Source organism: Dermochelys coriacea, chromosome 7 (genome assembly GCF_009764565.3).
Source record: "Dermochelys coriacea isolate rDerCor1 chromosome 7, rDerCor1.pri.v4, whole genome shotgun sequence".
Lineage (NCBI taxonomy): Eukaryota > Metazoa > Chordata > Testudines > Dermochelyidae > Dermochelys > Dermochelys coriacea.
Genome location: NC_050074.1, coordinates 91,139,741 through 91,160,014, shown reverse-complemented (window position 1 = coordinate 91,160,014; position 20,274 = coordinate 91,139,741). Strand labels below are relative to the sequence as shown.

At 46.4% G+C, this 20,274-nt stretch overlaps 1 protein-coding gene across 1 annotated transcript in view; it reads right to left on the bottom strand.

The window, feature by feature from the left end:
• MINPP1 (multiple inositol-polyphosphate phosphatase 1) overlaps positions 1 to 16,915 on the bottom strand; it is a 50,603-nt gene extending 33,688 nt beyond the window's left edge. Inside the window, 4 exon segments of the mRNA XM_043518590.1 lie at positions 2,570 to 2,696; positions 12,633 to 12,730; positions 13,943 to 14,140; positions 15,974 to 16,915. Coding sequence (XP_043374525.1) covers positions 2,570 to 2,696; positions 12,633 to 12,730; positions 13,943 to 14,140; positions 15,974 to 16,673 — 1,123 coding nt within the window. The 5' untranslated portion in view covers positions 16,674 to 16,915.
• Positions 16,916 to 20,274: the final 3,359 nt, after the last annotated feature.

Sequence of the window (20,274 nt, the reverse complement as noted above, 5' to 3'; positions counted from 1 at the left end):
CAAGGGTGCTCTCTACTTAAGACAAAGCTAAGCACCGTCTGAACAGCCTTTAAAGGAATTTCAAATTCCTTTTTCCACCACTAAATAAAACAGAGGTCTAGTCACAGAGATCTATTTAGAAAGAGATAGCCAGATGTACCTCGTCCATGGAGGCCGCCTTCCTCCCCACTGAGCAAAAACTGCTTTTTTGAATTTCTGATGCAACATGTTGCAGCTGACTACTGAAATAGACATCTTAGTTCATACTCCCTGGCTGGAGGACGTATACAACTGTGGTCTTGTTCTACTGAACTACATGCTTCATTCTAAAAGCCTCAACTACAAGAGCTAACTTTACCACTCCCTCTTCCAGATAGTTGATGGACAATTTTCCCCATGAATGACCACTGCCAATAGCCTTTCCTCACAAAAGCTCCCTACTTGTATAGGCTGACATCCATGATTACAGGCAGTCAAGGGGATGCAAGGACATCCCTTTGAGCAACTTTTGGGGATGAGCAACTTCTTGAAGGAGATTCCATTTTGTGGTGGTATCCTCAGGAACTTAGTTCTTTGATTGCATTTTCCAATAGACCAGGTGTTTAGAGGCCCAATGTGCCTAGGAAAAATTAACATTCAGGCTTGTGATTGCAGACCCAAGGGTCTGCAGTAACTCCATATGGGATTCCAGAAGATGCAAAAGCTGCAGAACCTGGTTCAGAGTGTGTACACAGGTAAGAAACTCTGGATAAAAATGAAATTGCCTTTTTTCCTTTATTGGTCATGTTACTTCAGAAGATGGTATGCTCACAATAATATGTACCTGGCCAGTCAAAATAAGGCTTGAAAAGTTTATGAAACTGACTTTCCCGAGTATCATAACCTGAATAAAGGTTTGGGATTTGAGGGTAAACCAAATTGTAAGGCCTGGTATTAACATTTTTGTCTCAGGTTGGCAAAGCAATAGAAATAAGTGGTAGAAGAGTAAGAATCTGTAGATAGGCATCCTGAAGGTCCATAGGACCTTCCTATATTTTCCTATATTGACCATATGGACCACTGACTTGGGATTCATGAAAAAGTTTGGTGCTCAGAGAGCAATTTACATATCAAATCCTGGATGAAAGCTTGCCTTTTGAATATGCTGAGTAAATGGCTTGCCCTCTCCAGATCCTGTGGGACTGGGATGATAGCTGTGGTTTGCATGAGATGATTCAAAGCATCTATTTGGCTTGGCTCGAAAACTGCTTTTGTAGCCAGGTAGCCTTGTCTGTAGTCTAACTGCTGGTGACAAACCTAGAAGTCTAAGATGATACGCCCTTTATATAAAACTGTGAAATTAAACCTCAGAAGCTCCAATGCTCTGACTCCAGGGAGGAAGGAACCATACTCAAGTATCTGAATTGGTCTAGAACAGTGGTTTTCAATCTTTTTTCATTTGGCAACCCCTAAAATATTTCAGAGGTATGAACCCCTTTGGAAATCTTAGACATAGTCTGCAGATCCTCAGGGGTCCGTGGACCACAGGTTGAAAACCACTGGCCTAGAAAAATTAAAAAGAGAGTCATCTCCTTCCAGTAGCAGGAGAATCAGAGTTAACACAACTAGGAAAATACACGCACACCTGAACAAACTTACCTTTCATATCCAATCTGATATGTGCTTTTTAAACTCCTATTACTGGTAAGTAGTAAGTTAAATTCTACATTTTCAGTTTAACGTTTTAAAAAACAAACGTCCTTGTTGTTAATGATTTTAACCTGAAATCTCTTAAAATTATGATGTTCTTAATAAGCTGGAACAGAACATTAACACTATCTAAATCAAAATGATTAATTTATTTCAGACTTGGCTGCTGGCTAATCCTGTAAGTCTTAAATGATTCAATAACTTAAAAAAAAATAGAACACATGCTTTTGTTAATCCAACAAACAGAGATCGTCTTTAGACTAAGTTCCCTGGGGCAAAGACAGTCTTTTTGCTCTGTATTTGTACAGCATCTAGCAAAATGGGTCTTGGTCCATGATTAGGGCTCCAAGGGGCTATGGTAATAAAAATAAAATAATGTGAAGAAGTACTTTTATCCTTTTCAATGAAATTATTACAACACAAAAAATAGTGTGCTAAACACCATAACTTCTTCAAAAGTTTTCCCTGTGGGCCATAACTTGCAAAGCTTTCTCTCAGCTAAGAAAAATAAATTATTTAAAAAGTTTGAGTTAAAGCCATTGAGCTATGTGTGTGCAGAAGGAGAAGCAGGTCATAAAACAAGGAGAAAACCCTCCAGATCTTATGAACATTTTTGGATGAAACTCCATTCACAGATATTGATATGGCTAAACAAAATAAGGCAATATTAATTCCTCATGCTGCATCCTATGTGTGTGAATCAGTCCCTTAAAGGATCCTAACCAAGCCCAAGTATTATTTTATTCTTGAGTCATTATCCAAGTTCTAAGCATTAATCTCCTTCAGATCTACCCCTTTAGGGCTGTGTACGAGTCATGACCAAAGTGCAGAAAGTTGAAGCTAAAAGCAAGTTTAATTAAAAAAAAAAATAAAATAAAAAAAATGCTTTTTTACCTTTTACTCTCTGCAATGGCTTTGTCCAAGTGTTTGAAGATATCTTGAAATAAAATACAGCTGGAACGACTGTTGATATCATACCCATATCCTCTCTTCCAGTACTGCTTTAGGTCATTCAGGTATTCTAGTACCTAGAATAAGATTTTAAAATATGTTACAAAAACGCAACTTTTGTCTAGATGAAGACACTACTACAAATAGCATGGTATTGCCAGCTTTCTTAGGAAAATGGGCAAGTTTGATCAGTCTGCTTTAAAAAAAACAAAAACAAAAAACCCTACATGCCTACTGTTGCATCCTGAGTTAAAAACACAAACAAACAAAAATGGCCACTGATTTCTGCTCTTCCAGCATGAGCGTACAAATCCTCCTAATGTCATATTTGTATTAGCTTTTTATTGTGGGAAAGCTTCAAGCGGAAGAGTAATGCCATTTCCTGAACTTCTACGGCTTTCATCACCTTGTTTTTATGTATAATGCATCATTAAATTGTCAACTTAAAGAGCCTAGTGCCAAGATCTGTCTTGCTGAAGTGAATCCCACCAGACAACATGAGTGCAGAGGCTGCCCAGCTTCCCCTGCTATGGGCAGCTGCACAGGGCACCAAATCCCGATGCACTATCAAAAGACCCCCACTTTTCTCCCCCACACCAGTTTCCTGGGGCAGACTTCTGAAAAAACTAGCATTTCTCAAAGCCAGAGCAACATGTCATTGCAAATGAATACTTCAGTTCTTCTGATGTAGAGACTTCAATACTCCACCAAACCAACTTGAACCACCAACTGATTTGATTGCCATGTGGTTTACTGCACCTGCTCTCATGTTGCTAACCTGGCTGGCTGGCCTGCCCTACCCCATTATTCCTGGGCTCTTCCTCTGGTCCCCTTCTCCCCTCCCCATTTACATGCCAGGACCCACCATTCCTAGATCCCTACTTCACACTTGTACATCAGCTCCATTCTCAGAGACAGCCCTTCAAACATACTAGTTTGGAAGGAAACATACTTTTGTAAAAGATCATTTGACCAAAACCATCACCAACCTAGTGAGGAGAACTTTAAACTAGGTTTAAAGGGAGCTGGTGACAAAAGCCCAGAAATAAGTATAAAGAAAAGTGACCTTAAGAGAGGATTAGATGTTTGGGGGGATATGGAAAATTACTATACAGTCATAGGAGAACAAGAGGGACTTCAGAGAGGGAATCTGATCAACATCTTAGAAGTCTACCCACAAATACAAGGAGTATGGGGAACCAACAGGAAAAACTGGAAGTATCAGCACATAAGCTAAATTATGACAAATGGCATCATAGAGACTTGGTGGGAAAAGCCTCATGACTCTTATACAAAAGTACAGCTTGTTCAGGAAGGACAGGCAGGGTAAAAAGGAACATGGTGTTGCATTATACAACAAGAATATATAAAGACACTTACACACACACTTGTTCAGAAAGAGGTGAGAGACAGACCAGTTGTGAGTCTCTGGGTAAAGATAAAAGGGGCAAAAATAGGACACATTATAGGGGTCTATTACAGATCACCAAATCAGGAAGAGGGGGTAGATAAGACATTTCTAAAACAAATTACTCCTGGGGGAATTCTGCAGCACTGGGTATAGAATTTTGTATTTCCCCCCACACAAAAAACATTTTGCCTATGAAGTGCTGCAGTTTTACCTTTTGTCCATCAGAAGCCACTGTGGTGCCAGAACAGCCAGCTGCATTCATGCCAGCTGTTCTAGCTCCACAGTGGCCTGTGGTGGGCAAAAGGCAGAACTGCAGCATTTCTTAGCAAAATTATTTTATGTAGAAAAATACAAAATTCTATGCCCAGTGCTGCAGAATTCCCCCAGGAGTAGAAGTTCATCATAGCACCCTGCCTGCGGAGCCATGTTAGGACAGAATGGAGCACACAGGGCTGCGGGGGGAAGGGTGTCAGTCAGTCGACAGACTGCTAGTGGGGGGTACAGACTGGAGCATGGGCTCAGGGGATGGGGGGGGGCTGCAGAGACCCATGGGGATGAGGGGTGTGGAGACAGGGACTGACTGAATGAGAGAGAGGCTTGGGGGTCAGCCAGGGTCTGCATGGGGGAGGCTTCCCAACACCCTAACAATCTCACCCACACCTCCCCAAAAACCCCATCATCCACACCCAACACGCTTCAGGTTCACTCCTAGGCTCCTTCACTCTTCAGCTCTTCCATTACCTGACTCCCCCAAGCCTTTGCACTACTTCTGACAAATAAAATATGCAGAATTTTCAAATATTGTGTGCAGATTTTTTTTTATTTTTTGGTGGTGGGGGGGGAGGGACTCTAATGACCCAGAAATACATTGTTCCAGAAAAAAAGAAAAGGAGTACCTGTGGCACCTTAGAGACTAACAAATTTATTAGAGCATAAGCTTTAGTGCGCTACAGCTCACTTCACTGGATGCTCATGAAAGGTTATGCTCTAATAAATTTGTTAGTCTCCAAGGTGCCACAAGTACTCCTTTTCTTTTTACGGATACAGACTAACACAGCTGCTACTCTGAAACCTGTCATTGGTCCAGAAAGTGGAGGAAGTAACCAGGGGAGCAGCAATGTTAGACTGGATTCTGACCAACAGTAAGGAATTGGTGGAAAATCTGAAGGTGGAAAGTAATTTGTGTCAAACTGATCATGAAATGATAGATTTCATGAGTCTAAGGAAAGGAAATAGTGAGAGGAGCAGAATAAGGAAAATGAATTTTAACAAAAGCAGACTTTAACAAACTCAGAACTGATAGATAAGGTGCCCTGGGAAGAAAATGTAAGGGAAAAAGTTCAGGAGAGCTGCAAGTATATCAAGACAACAATATTAACGGCACAACTGAAATCTATCCCAACAGGAAAGAAAAATAGGAATATTAAGAGGCCCATATGGCGGCATCAGGAGCTCTGTAATGACCAGAAATTCAGAAAAGAATCCTATAAAAAGTGGAAACATGGGCAAACTGCTAAGGAGTACAGAAGAATAGCACAAGCATGTAGGAACAAAATCAGAAAGGCTAAGGCACAAAATGAGTTACACTTAGCATGGGACAAAAAGGGCAATAAGAAGATGTTCTGTAAATACATTAGGAGCGAGAGACAGATGAAGGAAAGAATATGTCCTCTACTTAGCAGAGAAGGAGAACTGATGACATTAAGAAAGCTAAGGGGCATAATGTCGATTTTGTTTTGATCTTCACTAAAATGGTTAGTGGTGACCAGATACTCCACATCAGTAATATGAACAACAAGGGGGAAAGAATGCATACGGAAATAGAGGAAGAACTGGTTAAAGAATATCTAAATAAGTTAGATGTATTCAAGTCAGCAGGGCCTGTTGCAATTCATCCTAGCATACTTAAGGAACTAGATGAAACAATTGTCTCTGAGATCTCACTGGCAACAGGTGAGGTCCCACAAGTCTGGAGAAGAGCAAACAGAGTACCTATGTTTGAAAAGGGAACAAAGAGGACTCAGGCTGACTGTTTGTTCATTTGTATTGAAGTTAGGGAATTATAGACCAATCAATTTGTAAGCACCTAAAGGGTAATAGGGTTATAAGGAATAGCCAGCACACTCTTGACAAATCCAGGTCATGCTAATGCAACCTAATTTCATTCTTTAACATTCTTACTGGTCTAATGGATTGGGAGGAAACTTTAGCAATAATATATCTTAATTTAGCAAGGCTTTTGAGATAGTCCCACATGACAGTCTCATAACTAAGGAAATGTGGTCTAGATGAAATTACTATGGGGGGTGCAAAATTGGTTGAAAGATCATACTGAAAATGTAGTTATCACTAGTTCACTGTCAAACTGGGAGGGTGCATCTAGTGAGGTCCAACAGGGGTCAGTCCTGGGTCCAGTACTATACAATATTTTCTTTCATGATTTAGATAATGGAATGGAGAGTGTGCTTATAAAGTCTGCAGATGATACCAAACTGGGAGGAGTTGTAAGTGCTTGGGAGGACAGATTTACAATTCAAAATGACCTTGACAAATTGGAGAACTGGTCTGAATTGAAGACGATGAAATTCAGTAAAGACAAATGCAAAAGTACTTCTCTTAGGAAGGAAAAGTCAAATGCACAATTACAAACCGGGGAATAACTGGTTAAAGTGGTAGTACTGCTGAAAAGGATCTGGGCGTTATAATGGACCACAAATTGAAAATAAGTCAACACTGAGATCCAGATGCAAGCAAAGCTAATATTCTGGGATGTATTAACAGCAGTTCAAGATGTGGGAGGTATTTGTCTCACTCTACTCAGCAGTGGTGAGGTCTCTGTTGGAGTACTGTGTCCAATGCTGGGCACCACACTTTAGGAAAGATGAAAACTTTTTAGGAGAGTCCAGAAGAGAGCAACAAAAGTGATACATTAGGTTTTCTAAACCTTCTATGAGAAAAGGTTAAAAAAAACCCCAAACAACTGTCAGTCTTGAGAAAAAAAAAGACTGAGGCAGGACCTGATAACAGTCTTCAAATATGCTAAGGGCTCTTATAATGAGCACAGTGATCAACTGTTTTCCATCTCCACAGGAGGTAGGATAAGAAGTAAAAGGCTTAATCTGCAGCAAAGGAAATTTAGGTTAGATATTAGAAAAAACTTGCTAACTGTAAGGGTAGTTAAGATCCAGAATAGGCTTCCAGTTGAGGATGTGAAATTCCCAACATTGGAGGTTTTTAAGAACAAGTTGGACAAACACCTGTCAGGAATGCTTTAAGTTTACTTGATCCTTCCACAGTGCAGGGGGCTGAATTTGAAAACTTCTTGATATCCCTTCCAGCCCTACATTTCTATGATTCTGTGTACATATACACAAAAAACTGCATCATCTTATACTCAAACCCATGCTCTCCTCCTCTTAAGCCTCCCTTCGTTTGTTACTGCCACCTCTTGCATCTTATCTAAAGTTAGATTTTCAGAAGAGAAACACTGTCAAACACTTAAAAATAATGTTGCAATAAATATACATTATTCCTAAATATTTATGTTGCTGCATTCTAAATAAGCTGCAAGTCACTGAAGTCCAGTAATGGGATCATTACTATGGTGTGTGTATTTGTAAGGCCATAATGGGATAAATAAGGGGACAGAATGTGCCAGTTGCACAGTGGAAAACCCCCCCACACTTGTACACACCTGTTTTTCCATAGAAAGGTCTTGGTCAAAAGTGGTAAGATTCTTAGTTAGGCACACTACTTCTGATTAAATCCATTTAAGTGGAGTTACAAACAAGCAGTGACCCTCCCATCAATAACTTCCAATGGCAAGATTTCTATATCCAAAAGGATGAGGACAAGCTAATTCAGACACATCCTACCAGGGATATTGTCCAAACGCTCCAGACAAAGACCAATTTCCAGGGTCAATAGTAAAAAATAAAGTAAAATGAAAATACACAGCTACTTATCAGTAAGGCTATGGTTTTGTCATGGAGGATGCAGAAGTTATGGAATACGTGACTTCAGCCCTGGTGGCTGGGAGCTGCAGGGTCCCGCCGCCTCCCGCAGCAGCAGGGAGCTGTAAGGCAGCAGTCCTGAGGCAGCAGGCCCCCAAGCTCTCAACCACTATGGGCAGCGGAGGTATGCCGCAGCTCCCACCGTTGGGCACAGGGGGACCCTCACCCGCTCCCTGGCCGCTGCGGGGAACCCCGCCCATTTCCCACTGCAGGGGTGGCAAGGGGATTCCCACAGCGCTCCCCACCGCTGGGGCAGAGGGATCCTGTAGCTCCCCTCTGGCGCTGGTGACAGGGAGGCCCTGGAGCTCTGAGCCTCCATGGGTGGTGGGGGCCCCAGAACTCCAAGCCACCCTGCAGCTGCCTACTCCCTTCCCATTTTATCATGGATATTTTTAGTAAAAGTCAGGGACAGGTCACGAGCTTCCAAGTTTTCTTTATTGCCCGAGATGCGTCTGTGACTTTTACTAAAAATATTCATGACAAAATATTAGTCTTACTTATAAGTATACTGATGCTTGTGTATTGGTCGACACCAGGGGGGAAAATTTTTTTGGCCCAAGGGCCACATCGGCTTTGCAAAACTGTATGGAGGGCTGGGTAGGGAAGGTTGTGCTTCCCCGAATAGCCTGGCCCCTGCCCCCTATCCGCCCACTCCCACTTCCCACCTCCCTCAGAACCCCCGACCCATCCAACGTTCCTTGTCCCCTGACAACTCCCTCCCGGGACCCCGGACCCCTAACCACCCCCCGGGATCCCACCCCCTATCCAACCCCCGCTTCTCCCTGTCCCCTATCCACACACCCGCACCCAGACAGGCACCGCCGGAACTCCCACGCCTATGCAACACCCCCTGTTCCCTGACTGCTCCCCAGGATCCCTTGCCCCTTTTCCAACACCCCACCACCTTACCATGCTGCTTACAGCAGCAAAGCCCCACCGCCAGGCCAGAGCCAGCCATGCCACCACTGCGCTGCCTGGCAGGAGCAGTGAGCCACAGCGCTGGTGGCACATCGTGCTGAGGCTGCAGGGGAGGGGAGACAGTGGGGGAGGGGCCGGGGCTAGCCTCCCTGGCCAGGAGCTCAGGGGCCGGGCAGGCCGGATGTGGCTATGGGCTGTAGTTTGCCCACCTCTGGTCTACACAGTGTTTATAAGCTCACACTCAGAGGACTCTCAACTGACCAAAACTGATTTTTATTCAGAGATTCCAAGGCCAGATGGTACAGTTGTAATCATCCAATTTGACTTCCTGTATACCATAGGACATAGAACTTCTTCAGGGATGATGCACAGCAGATACCTCAGTGATATGCCCACCATCTCTGACCAACTTTTAGAAGTGACTGAACCTCTGAAAGACAATTGCAAACATACAGCAATAGCCCTTTGTCCCCAACTTGGTCAGTCATACCAAAAGCTGCTGAGACACATAGCATAATCCGAAAGGAGAGCTGATCTTCTCAGAAGCCAAATCTAAGCAGAAGCAGATCATACATCTCCCTTACATGCGTGATCTAACTCCAACGGAATACCAGAACCTAAACTGACATCTAAGTCATGATGGTTGTCTTTAAAAAAAAAAAAATCCCCAGAACCTTTCTGTCACACACTGACACTCCAAGCTATAGCCACCCTTGGGATGAAGGCAAACGACCAATCCCCTCCCCCAAAATAGATATAAATGGGTCCTCTACCGCTTCAAAAAAGCCTCTCATCCTTATCCAGATGACCACCTTCACGACAGCCTCAACCAACCAAATATTACTTCTACATCTTTGTATTGATAATGAAAGCTGATGCAATTAATACATTTTGCATCAAATTTGGTCCTAGGAGATTTGTCTCCAAATTCCACAGTGGATACCTGATCTTGGGAAGGTAAATATCTTTACAGCTCTGAAAGCCTAAAAGGAGAAGATGAAAAGTCAACTTTGTTGACTCCAACATATCCCATAAATGCCAAATGTACTTTGGTAATGCTTAATTCAAGGGATGCCCCATTGTGTTATAAAGCTTAGAATCTTTGGAAAGTGCATCTTATTGGGCTTCCAAAAGCACTATTAAGTACCAGGCATTATTACATCACGTCAACAAACCTAAGACGTAGAGCATCTTTACCCTGATCAGTTTCAATCCTCATTCTTATACCTGAAGTACTATCCTCTCAAATCTCTAGCAGTTGACTTAGCTGTAGAAAGGTTTTTGTTTGCCAGAAGCATATGGACTATCAAATGCAGGAGGCTTAAAGCTTATTCCAGTGACAAAGAACAAAGTCAGCGTTGGGACAGACTAAAACATGATTTATACAGTTCAATATCTAAAAACAAAAAAGTGTCTCTCTAAATGGTCCTTGGTATCCTGACCTCAAATACAATCCCCTTGTTTAAAATGAAACATGGAACAGTTAATAAGACTAAACAAAAAAAACAAACCAAAAACAAACAAGAAGCCATTCAACTGAAGCAAAAAACCCTCTTCTTTTTCCCTCACCCCCAATACCTGATAAAAATGGCATGCTTGGATGGTCAACAAGTTCATGCTATTTTGGGTTGGGAGAATGATCAAGTGAATACAAAAGTCCAGGACCCCTTACAGAGTATGTCCTACCAGCAACTCCTTCATATTTAAAACAAGGGGCTCCAGCTCAAGCATCTCTGCTGATCGGTGCTGCAGCAGTGTCACACAAGAAGAGAAGCCATCTGTTTGACAGGAAGATCCCAAGCCATTTATGTCTTTATAGGTCAAAACCAACACCCTGAATTTCCACCCAAAAACCAACAGTGCAGATTCCACAGAGTACTGATGCAAGCGGCAGATATCACCAAACCTTATTTTGTTTTGGCAGGTGGAGGGGGATACATTCTTGCCAAAACTGCTCAAATGTCTTAGGAGTATCATAGTGAGTTACATGTGACAGGGACAGAAAACTCTCTCAGTTTTTTTTCCCCTCTAATGAATAGGTCTAAATTACCCTACAGTACTGATTCCTCATGAAGCAATGGATGTAATGTGAGTTTCGCTGTTTCATTAGACCAAAACTCCTCCGGCAACATCAGTTACCAGTGAGCTTTCCTGCATATATCAGTAGTAAGAAGAACTGAAATAGAGGGGATGGAAGTAGAGGCACTCTTATTATATATGGAGCCACACCAACAAACATTAGGAGGCATAGTTATCTCCCTGTATTGGGCTCTTCCGATTCCAATCTAATATTTTTCTGTGGAGAAGTGAATAATGTTCTTTTACCACTTTTCACCAAAAGATCCAAGTATGCATTACAAACACTAGTTACTCTCAACAATCTTGTGAGCTAGGCAAGAATGTTAACCCTAATTTACCAATGAGGAAACTCAGGAGGAGAAAGACAAGCTGAAAGTCACAAAAAGTATGCATCTGGGTCAAGAGTGGCACTCCAATCTCCGGACTTCAAATCCTATGCATTAGCCACAAGCTTACAAGTATTTACTCCGTTGTTTTTTGTTGCTTGGTTGTTTTTTTTTGTTTGTTTGCTTTTTAGTTTTTTGTTCCTTCCTTCAGGGCTTGCAGATCTGAACACTAACTCTATCATGCTCTAAAAAAAATAAAGGGAGAGAGACTGGGACAAACTGGGGGGGGACTGCGCACAAGGGTCTAACCACTAAAGAATCCTCACCTCAGAACCTGGAATAGAGTTCACGATTCCTGAGTCTCACCATTCTTCTTTCAGCAAGCAGCTGGGAAACCCACTGGTAAAACATGCCTCATCTCCCTCTAGCAGGTGGCCCATGTAGACAATAACTTACTACGGCTATCAATTACTCCATTAGCTCAAGTAGCAGACGTCTTTGCTGTGGATCTAGAGGTTCTAATGCTGATCAGTCACATGGGAGTCAATATGGTTCAACATGATGGAATTTGTTGGATTTTTCCTAATTTGCTTTTTTAAACATGAATGAAGTTAAACAAATTTTAAGGTTACAAAGTCAAGCACGCAAAAATAGGCAAATGCCAAAATTACAGTTGCCCATGCAGACTTAGTTCTGCCCCCTTTTGTTTAGTCTCTGTAAGAGTTTAAAACTGATTCATGACATACTGTACGTTTTTCCAAAGGACCCCCGCCTCATTGAGTGCCCAGGACTTTTTTATTAAGAGGGCTCCTCTAAGTTGCTGTTACTGATTTTCTGGAGTACTATTTCACAATTTCAAGAATAAATGATACATATTCAAGTTCAGTTTTCACCTTTTCATCCCTCTCCCCCCATAAGAAAAAGACAAGACAAACATTTGAGTGTTTTTGTCAGTGAAGCCTGATAGACAAAGGAGAGAGGAAAAACGTTTCTCTTTTAGAAGTCTAAACGATTTGTCAGTTAACACAGAAAAATGGGTATTTCCGTTACATTATGTTCTAATTGATGCTCAGATTTGCTTTTCGTAAGCGTAGTAAATCATGTAATATCTTTAATATTGCAGAATTACATCTGAATGAAACATTAAACTAAAAAACTTCTTTTTGTAAGAATATCCATATAACAAACGGTTTACATAAATACGCGAAACTGAACAGAACTTTACACAAAGTTAACGCCACCATACTACATACATGCAACACCTACCTTAGCATCATCTTCATTGAAGAGTGAGCACCAGGGAGAATTCACATTTTTAATAGCTAACTCGAACGAACAGGTAAAAAAAGCAACTTGAACCAAATCTGTAATAAATCCAAGTAAATGACAGATGACAATTAAGTTTATTTGCTCTCTACCACCCACTCCCAGCATCACCCTCCTATTGTGAGGAAGAATATAAAATAATAGCCAATCCAGAGCCTAAACACATAATTTATGCTAAGACTCCAATTTTGCACTATGGGCCTACTCAAATGTATGTATGATCAGGGCCTTAGTTTGTAAGCCTTTCACAAGGCAGGGACACGTGAGTGTAACCATCACCTGTTTAGTAATTTACATCTACAGGTGTGTATTATTATTATGCAGTAGACAATAGTTACAAGATATAGAAATAAGGGAGTAAACATAGCCTTGTTATTGGGCTATTAGATGGCAAGAACGAATGCACTACTTTTCCGATTTAAGATAGCAAATCCAACTCAATTCTTTGCAAGTTTCACGTAGGAAAAAAAAAAACCTCTCTCTCTTACATTCTCTATGATTCTAGGATTCTGAGTGCATCAGTTATTTCAGTAGCTGAAAAGGCAACTCGTGCATTTTCTCATGACATTCTAAAATAAGAGTTTCTATAAAAATTTGCATAGAAGATGGAATTTAATACCGGAGAGTTTCAATGTGGAAACCAAAAACATTTACCACATTATACAATTTTTAGTTTAGACTATGAGCTGTGCCTTTTCATCAAGAGAAGAACATTTTGAGAAGTATTCATTCAACCCGTATCACGATAATATGACCTGTGGGCTAAATGAGAAGGGCTTTTCTACAGTAGGTTCTCTGACTGTTCACTAACAATGAATATTCATTATCACAATACTGTATTTAAGAAATTTAAGTTAACACAAGTAAAAAGTGGAATAAAACTAGAATTTGTATGCGATTTGGTAAAACTATACTTTTTTCCTTAAAAGTAATCCAGAATTTTGGGTTCTTTTGTATCTTTGATCCTTCTCCCGGAAGAGTTGCTCAATTAAGCTGTTAAAACTCGTTCTTTGTGACTTTGTATTACAACATTTGTGTCAGGGTACACTACCCACGTTGGCTTCAGTAAATGAAATAATTCTTAAAAGCTGTTCTTTTCAAATAGTGATATGACATGCTGTCTTCACTAATCTTTCCAAAGGCCTATAAAAGAGCATTTTAAACTACTTGTTCTTTATAACTATCTGAAGATCCTAGAAAACAACATTTATGAAAGTTAAAGAATAAAAGAAACAGAATAAGTACACTACCTGCATTTAAATCACGCACTGGTACACACAAAGTAGCCGCAATTTTTTCCAAAACCCTTTTCATCTCAGGACCCTGTTTGAAGGCATCCACTTCGTACATAGCTGTTGCGTTCTCTTCTACGCAGGTTACAAACCTCTCACAATGATCAAAGAACCTCATTAATTTGTCATTAATCTCAGTTGTCTCTTTCTCAATATCTGAAAGGAAAAACAATTCTTAATGGAAAACCCTTACAATACACACAAAAACATAGACAATTTAAAGAATCTCCTTCCAGATTTTACAAAAGTTGTTCTGGGGACTGAATGGCAAGTCAACATGTCAGATACCTTAATTTATAACAAAAAACAAGATAACGTCAGAATTAAGAGATTAATTATAATCTTTCTATTAGATTTAAACACTGTCTAGAATAAGAGAAATGGAAAACTACATTAGTTTCAATTGTATGTATTTCAAACAAGGCTCTAAAACTGCTTTCCCTGATATCCACAGAGATTCTATTGCAGAGGTGGGCAAACTTTTGGCCTGAGGACCACATTGGGTTTCCAAAATTGTATGGAGGGCCGGTTAGGAGAGGCTGTGCCTCCCCAAACAGACAGGCATGGCCCGGCCCCCGCCCCTATCTGACCCCCTCTGCTTCTTACCCCCTGACTGCCCACCCTCCCCCGCCCGGGACTCCTGCTCCATCCAACCTGCCCTGTTCCCTGTCCCCGGACGGCCCCCATGGAACCCTGCCCCATCCATCCTTCCCTGTCCCCTAGCGTCCCCCAGAACTCCCGTCCCTGTCTGCCCCCATCCAACCCCTCCTCTCACCCTGACTGCCCCTTCGGGACCCTTGCCCCATCCAACCATCCCTTCTCCCCGACTGCCCCAGGAACCCTTGCCTACACTCCGCCACCCCATCCAACCCCCCCTCCTTCCTACTACCCCCTCCTAGGACCCCTGTCCCCATTCAACCCCCCGTTCCCTGCCCTCTGACCACCCCACTCCCTATCCACACCCCCACCCCTGACCACCACCCCGAACTCCCCTGCCCTCTATCCAACCCTGCCTGCCCCCTTACCGAGTTGCCTGGAGCATCGGTGACTGGCGGCACGACAGCCGTGCTGCCCAGAGTGCCAGGACAGGCAGCCGTGCTGCCCGGCTGGAGCCAGCCACACCACCGTGCAGAACAGAGCACCGGAGCAGGCTGCGGCTCTGCAGCTGCGCTGTCCAGCAAGAGTTCACAATCCCGCCACTCAGAGCATTGCACCAGCAGCGCAGTGAGCTGAGGCTGAGGGGGAACAACAGGGGAGGAGCCGGGGCTAGCCTCCGGGGCAGGAGCTCAGTGGCAAGGCAGGAGGATCCCGTGGGCCGGATGTGGCCCGCAGGCCGTAGTTTGCCCACCTCTGTTCTATTGAGAACCATGCTAACCAAACTATTCTTAAGATTATATCTACTCTATAATGGAAACATTTTCCTCTCTACCTACTACTACAACAACATTTTAAAACCAATTTTATCACAGGTCTTTAGGACTGGAGAAGACACTGGAGAGACAATGGCAGATAAGTAATCCTAGAGAAAATTGTTTCAAGGACAGGTGGTTTCCTTTATGCAGTGGTGGGTTTTACGCCTCCTCCCCTTGTGTGCGTGTGTGAGGAGGGGGAAGTTCTGTTTCTGCATCCCACACTTCACTTGTGTCTTGGGGCACCAAGGTGAGTCCCAGGCAGAGTTTCGCTTTACCCCCACTCCCAGACAGGGCTCCACCTTACCTGCGCCAGGGGTGTATGCTGGGGGCCCCCAGGCCAGTCCCACATCTTAGCCCTGCCAGCGTATGCTGGGGGCCCCCAGGCCAGTCCCACATCTTGGCCCTCCGCTCATCATGTGTGCGCTGGGGGCCCCCAGGCCAGTCCCACACAGGACTCCTCTTCGGCCCCCTGTGTGTGAGCTGGAGGCTCCTAGTCCAGTCCGGGCAGGGCCCCACCTTAGGCCCCCCGTGAGTGTTGGGGGCACATAAACCAGTCCCGGGCAGGGCTCTACCTTACCTGCGCCACTGGTGTGTGCTGAGGCCCAAAGGCCCCCAGGCCAGTCCCGGGGCGGGCCCCCTGTACTCCCTCCACCGCCCCGTGTGTTCGCCGGGGCACCCAGGCCAGCCTTTCCCGCTCCATTACCTCGGGCCGGGCCCTGCAGCGGCAGCCCCTTGCGGAAGGCGGCGCTGCTGTCCACGCACCGGTGCTTGGAGCTGCTGGCGAAGGCGAAGCGGCGCTGCGGCGCCAGCAGGCCCGGGAAGCGGGCGGCCAGACGCCTGGCCAGCTGCTCCATGTCGAGGCGGCCCTTGGGCGCCAGCTTCCCGTCCATGTCGGGCTGGTACCACATGTCCCAGCGGGCGAGCCGCTGCGCGGCGGGGCAGGGCCGCTCCTGGCTGCGGAGCAGGCGGTGCAGGTGGCCCAGCTTGCGGATCTGCTTCTCGGTGGGGAAGCGTGTGCCGTGGCGGATGAGGGCGCGGAGCTGCAGCGGGGCGCAGGCGGCGGAGGGCAGCAGGTACCCCGGGTCCGGGAGCCCCAGGGAGAGAGGGTCCCGCAGCAGGTGCTGATTCACCTCCTCGTACCGGGACTTGGTCCCGAAATAGCCGCTCAGCAGGGACGTGGCCGCCGCCCTCTCCTGCGCGAGGGAGACGCGGAGCAGCAGCAGGAGCACCGGCAGCGAGCGGCGCCCCGAGAGGGGGCCGCGGAAGCAGCTCGCCATGGGGAGACCAGCGGCAGCGGCTCTGCACAGACACCCGGGCAGGGGAAACGGAGCCTTCCCTGAGGGCGGGACTCGGGACCCGGGCCGGGGCGGGGCTTGCACCGTGACAGAGAGCGGGCCGGGAACCCGGTATTATGCTCCGCCCCGGCCCAGCCTCCTGGCCGCTGCCTTCCGGGGTTCAGCCAGGCCGAGGTGGGAGCTGCCCTCCGGCAGGATGCTCACCGGCTCCCCCACAGACCTTTGCCGCTAGAAGCGAGGATCCGCTTGTAAAAATGGCCCCCGCCCCCGGCTGCTGCCTAGTGTAGTGGTTTTCACACTTTTATTTCTGGGGGGCCCCAGTTGAAGAAAATTGTTGATGCCCGCGACCCAACAGAGCTGGGGGTGAGGGGTTGGGGTGTGCGAGGGGCTGAGGGTTGGGATGTGGGGTAGGGCCAGGAATGAGGGGTTCAGGGTGTCGGGGGCTCTGGGCTGGGCAGGGGTTTTGGGGTGCAGGAGGGGCTCTGGCTTTAGGGGGTCTCAGCGCTGGGGCAGGGGATTGGGGCACGGGGTTAGCTCCGGCGGCTCCTGGTCAGCGGTGCAGCGGGTGCAGAGTCAGACTTCCCTCCTGTCCTGGCCCCGCGGACCGCGCTGCGCCTGGAGCGACCGGCAGCAGGACTAGCTCCTAGGCGGAGGCGGGCAAGCGGGCCAATGGGAGTGTGGAGCCAGTGCTCAGGATGGGGGCAGCATGCAGAGCCCCTTGGCCCCCATGCCTAGAAGCCAGACCTGCTGCTGGCCGCAGGGCCCATGCAAGGATGTTTTGTGCCCTAGGTGAAACTTCCACCTTGCACCCCCCCTCCGCCCTGAGGTGCCCCCCCGTAGCAGTTCCCCGCTGCCCCCCTCCTCCCTGAAGCGCCCCCCTGCGGCAGCTCCCCTCCGCCCTGAGGCGCCCCCCTTGCAGCAACTCCCTGCCACCCCTCTCCCCTCGGGGAGCCGTGTGGCAACTCCCCCCCTTCCCTCAGACCGGGGAGCCGTGCGGCAACGCCCCGCAACAGCTCACCTCTGCTCCGCCTGCTCCCCGAGCACACCGCCACCACCGCTTCTCCTGCTTCCCAGGCTTGCAGCGCCAATCACCTGTTTGGCACACAAGCCTGAGAGGGAGAGAAGCAGAGCGGGGCAGTGCGTTCAGAGGAGGAGGTGGAGCAGAGGTGAGCTGGGTCGGGGAGCGGTTCCCCTGTGCGCCATCCAGCCCCCGTTACTTGCTGCATGCAACCCTCCCCTTGCCCCTCTGCCCCAGCTCACCTCTGCTCCACCGCCTTCCCGGAGCGTGCTTTTGGCCGCCCCAACCACTTGGCGCCATAGGCAACCGCCTAGTTCGCCTAGTGGTTGCACTGGCCCTGGCTGGCCGCTTACAGGGCACAGCGCGGTGTTGGAACAGGTAGCTGGGCAGCACCGCCGACGGGACTTTTAACATCCCAGTCGGGTGTGCTGACCAGAGCGACCCAGTGCCTTACATGCTGCAACCTGCACTTTGAAAAACCCTGGCCTAGAGCACCGAAGCCAGGCTACCCCCAGGGCCATACCCACATCCTGGGTTTGCTGGGTAGCAGGGAATGGAGGAAAGACCATAACTGTGTGCCCCTGCTCTTGATAATGCATCAGTCAAACCCCACTCCCAGGCCCCGCTCTAAGACTAACTGAAAAATCAAGACATTATAAATAAACCAACCAACCAGCGATAAGGGTGACTTATTCCACCTTCTGGTTTTTGAGAAGTTAGGAGGAAAGCCACTCATCTCCCCACTTGTGCTTAATCCGGTCAGGTTCAAAATTCAACCAACCAAAAAGCGGGAGTCCTCACTGGCTGCTTGGAAAAGGGTGCCAATTACCCTCTCCATGTCCCTCTCTCCCTCCCCACCCAGCTTGTGCTACTCTCCAGTCTCCTTCCATGTTCCTTACCTTCCTTCTGTAAGATCGCAGCTCTTTTATCTACACCTGAAAGGTCTCCCCAAGACTTCTCTGAGCTGCCTGGCTTTGTCTGGACCGGAAGCTAGTTTCATCGGCCATATCCATAGTGGCTGCTGAAGGGGAGGTTCTCCTTGTAGAACTCCTCCTATACAGCCTACACCTTCTTGTGCAGATGGTGGAGTCCCCCCGTGGTGCACCAGAGGTTGGCCCTGGCTTGTGTTACCAGACTCAGAGACTTTCTGGACTATGGTCTGACAGACTGGGTGGACTCCATGGCACTTGGACAGGGCATGGGGTTGTCCCCTCGGCGCTTTCCCTTTAGCATGTTCCAGGAGGTGAGGGCAGCTGTACCCCTGCTTCTCTCCCTTTTCTCAAGCAGGCCCTGCAGGAAAGTGCTCCCCCCACCTCTCACCCTGGACCTCTGGAGCTCATTGTTGGCCCACTGACCCACGAGCCTTCCTGGCTAGGCCCAACGCATCACCTGAATCAGCCGAACACCATCCAGCCAGTCCATCTACAAACTGCACATAGACAACATCTTTACACAGTCATGCCACATACTATCTACTTCCTTGCCCTCTTGTCCCATGCTGATGTCAAGTGATGGGACTTGCTGCATCTGTGGAGGGCAGGGAGCTCCAGTGGGGTAGTCTTTACTCCACTCTGGTTCCATGGTCACTGGAGATATTAACTGTCATTCCTTCATGGAGTCATGTGTACCTGATGCTGTTCAAGGAATCCCGACACCCATCGCTTCTGCGGCAAGAGGGAGACCCTGATGTAGAGTGCATCAGGATGCATTCCCTCTTCCAGCTTCTCTAGAACCTCATTGAGAGGTTCTGGCTGCACTTTTCCCCTCACTTCTTTATCCTCTCACATCCTATCCATCCATCAACCTCATCAGCCTCTTCCTGGCACTTGTCAAGATGGCCATCCACTAAACCAGGAAGAGGAAGTTGAATGGTGTTGGGGGAAGGGCTCTGCAATTGTGGATCCTAGTTCTGGTCCCTCGTCCAATCACACCTCCAGGCAGAGTTTCTCTGGGCAGTGTCCACTGACTCTTTAGACACCTTTGAGGAGCAGTCCAGAGTTCTCTGCTCAATGTCTCCTTCTAGAGCCCTAATTTTTAATCTTTGACCCACACTCCTGTCCTTGTTTTCTCATTTGTTGTCCCAAGAAGTCATTTGGGATCAGTGGTTCCTCACCAAGGGCTGAGGGGGTGGGCATTTAGCCTTGGGTGGGTCGAGGTCCACCATTTCCTAGATACCATAATAGGTACCTTCTTTCTTCCCCCATTTCCCTCTCCTTTTTTCTCATAGCCTTCTACCCCACCCATTCTATTTCTTGGCCACCCCCTATTCTGGTGCACCAACGCAGTCACCCACCTGCCCTTCTTTAGTCAATTCCTATTCTTCACATCCCCTGCCCCTCAGTATCCCTACTACCCTCACATTCTTCTTTCTAGGGGCCACAGGCCAAAGTGCTTCAGAGTTAAAGAAATTTCCTAGAATGCATGTGTGACAGACTAATACCCTTGTATTGGCACCCTACACCCTATTGTACTGATCTTTGTTCAAAATATGCCTTATAAGGTATCACTTAAAAACTCATAATTTGTCAGTCATTATTATCCTGATTCAATGTTGACATATTTTAT